Source organism: Lepidothrix coronata, unplaced genomic scaffold (genome assembly GCF_001604755.1).
Source record: "Lepidothrix coronata isolate B3197 unplaced genomic scaffold, Lepidothrix_coronata-1.0 Scaffold483, whole genome shotgun sequence".
Classification (NCBI taxonomy): Eukaryota; Metazoa; Chordata; class Aves; order Passeriformes; family Pipridae; genus Lepidothrix; species Lepidothrix coronata.
Genome location: NW_016690663.1, coordinates 28,666 through 30,545, shown reverse-complemented (window position 1 = coordinate 30,545; position 1,880 = coordinate 28,666). Strand labels below are relative to the sequence as shown.

General features: G+C 66.1%; 1 protein-coding gene across 1 annotated transcript in view; it reads right to left on the bottom strand.

Moving 5' to 3' along the window:
* FSD1 (fibronectin type III and SPRY domain containing 1) overlaps positions 1 to 1,880 on the bottom strand; it is an 8,462-nt gene that overhangs the window by 2,646 nt on the left and 3,936 nt on the right. The window contains exons 6-9 of the mRNA XM_017839805.1: positions 1,550 to 1,759; positions 454 to 552; positions 208 to 367; positions 40 to 119 (exon numbers count right to left, since the gene is read on the bottom strand). Coding sequence (XP_017695294.1) covers positions 40 to 119; positions 208 to 367; positions 454 to 552; positions 1,550 to 1,759 — 549 coding nt within the window. The remainder of the gene's footprint in view (positions 1 to 39; positions 120 to 207; positions 368 to 453; positions 553 to 1,549; positions 1,760 to 1,880) is intronic.

The following is a 1,880-nucleotide window of genomic DNA, read 5'->3' as shown; positions in this document are numbered from 1 at the left end:
GGGCCCCCCCAGGTGCCCCCCAGGTGCCCCCCCTCTCACCCAGCACCGTGTAGGACTCGGCGGTGAAGCGGTCGCGGCCCCCGCGGCCCAGGGACATCCTTTTGGGCGACTGCACCACCCTGGCACGGACAGAGGGGCAGGGTTGGCACCGCCCGGGAGGACACACAGCGCCAGGGTGACCCGGGGGAGGCTGGGGGGTGGCACTACCTGGCAGGGGAGTTGGCGGGCGAGGCCGTCCTGCCCTTGCCGTCCTTCTCGCGCGCCTTCACGTCCTGCACCTTCCCGCCCGTCGCGTCCCACTCCACGCTCAGCTCCTCCACCCGCAGGTTCTGGTGGCACGTGCTGGCATCCAGCTTGAACGTGAACGCTGGCAACAGCCGCTGTGAGTGCCCCCTGAGCCCGGGGTGGCACGGGGGGACTCCTGCCAGCCACCCCACCCAGCCCGGTACCCACCTTTGGTCTCCAGCGTGACCGGCTCCGAGAACTCGCCCGCCACGGCCTTGTTACACGCCCGCACCCGAAAGTTCATGTACTTCATGTCAAACCTCAGCCCTGCGGGCACAGCGGGCTCACAGAGAGGGGCACAGGGTGGGCACTGCCACTCCCATGTCCCCTGCACAGCCTGGCACTGCCACCCAGCCCCAGTGCCCAAAAATTCGGGTACTTCATGTCAAACCTCAGCCCTGCGGGCACAGCGGGCTCACAGGGTGGGCACTGCCATCCTCCTGTCCCCTGCGCAGTCTGGCACTGCCACCCAGCCCCTGTGCCCAAAAATTCATGTGCTTCATGTCAAACCTCAGCCCTGCGGGCACAGCGGGCTCACAGAGAGGGGCATGGTGTGGGCACTGCCACCCTCCTGTCCCCTGAGCACCCTGCACTGCCACCCAGCCCCTGTGCCCAAAAATTCATGTGCTTCATGTCAAACCTTGGCCCTGTGGGCAAAGTGGGGTCACAGAGTAAGGTATGAGACAGGCACTGCCACCCCTGTGCCCCCTGCACAGCCTGGCACTGCCACCCAGCCCCAGTGCCCGAAAATTCATGTGCTTCATGTCAAACAGCTCTGTGGGCACAGCGGGGTTGCAGAGCAGGGCAGAGGGTGGGTGCTGTCCCCTACAGAGCCTGGCACTGCCACCCAGCCCCTGTGCCTGAAAATTCATCTGCTTCATGTCAAATCTCAACCCTGGCATCTGTCCTGGTTGTGGGCACAGCAGGGTCACAGAGAGCGGCACAGGGTGGGCACTGCCACCCCCATGTCCCCTGCACAGCCTGGCACTGCCACCCAGCCCCTGGTATAGCCCTAATGCCTGAAAATTCATGTACATGTCCAACTGTGGGCAAAGTGGGGTCACAGAGTAGGGTATGAGACAGGTACTGCCACCCCCGTGTCCCCTGCACAGCCTGGCACTGCCACCCCGCCCCTGTGCTCAAAAATTCTTGTCAAGCAGCTCTGTGGGCACAGTGGGCTCACAGAGAGGGGCACAGGGTGGGCACTGTCCCCTAGAGCCCCTGGCCCTGCCCCCCAGCCCCTGGCACAGCCCCATGCCCTCACCGGACAGGGTGTACTCAGTGCCCTTGATGCCCTCGATGACCATCCAGGGCTGGTCCTCCTTGGCACGGGGGGGCCCCTCGAAGTTGGTCTTGCGATACTCCAGCACGTAGTGGTCGATCTTGCCGCCCTCCTCGGGCATCCTCCATGCCAGGCTCACGCAGTTATCGGCCACCAGCGACTCCGCCAGGTCGATCTCGGGCGCGCTGGGCACTGCCCGCGGGAGCAGCCGTGCCAGGGGCCCCCCTCCCTCACACACGGGGGGGTCCCAGCACCCCCCGGGCACCCCCCAGGCACCCCCCGGGCTCCCAGAGCTCCCACGGGCTCGGCAACC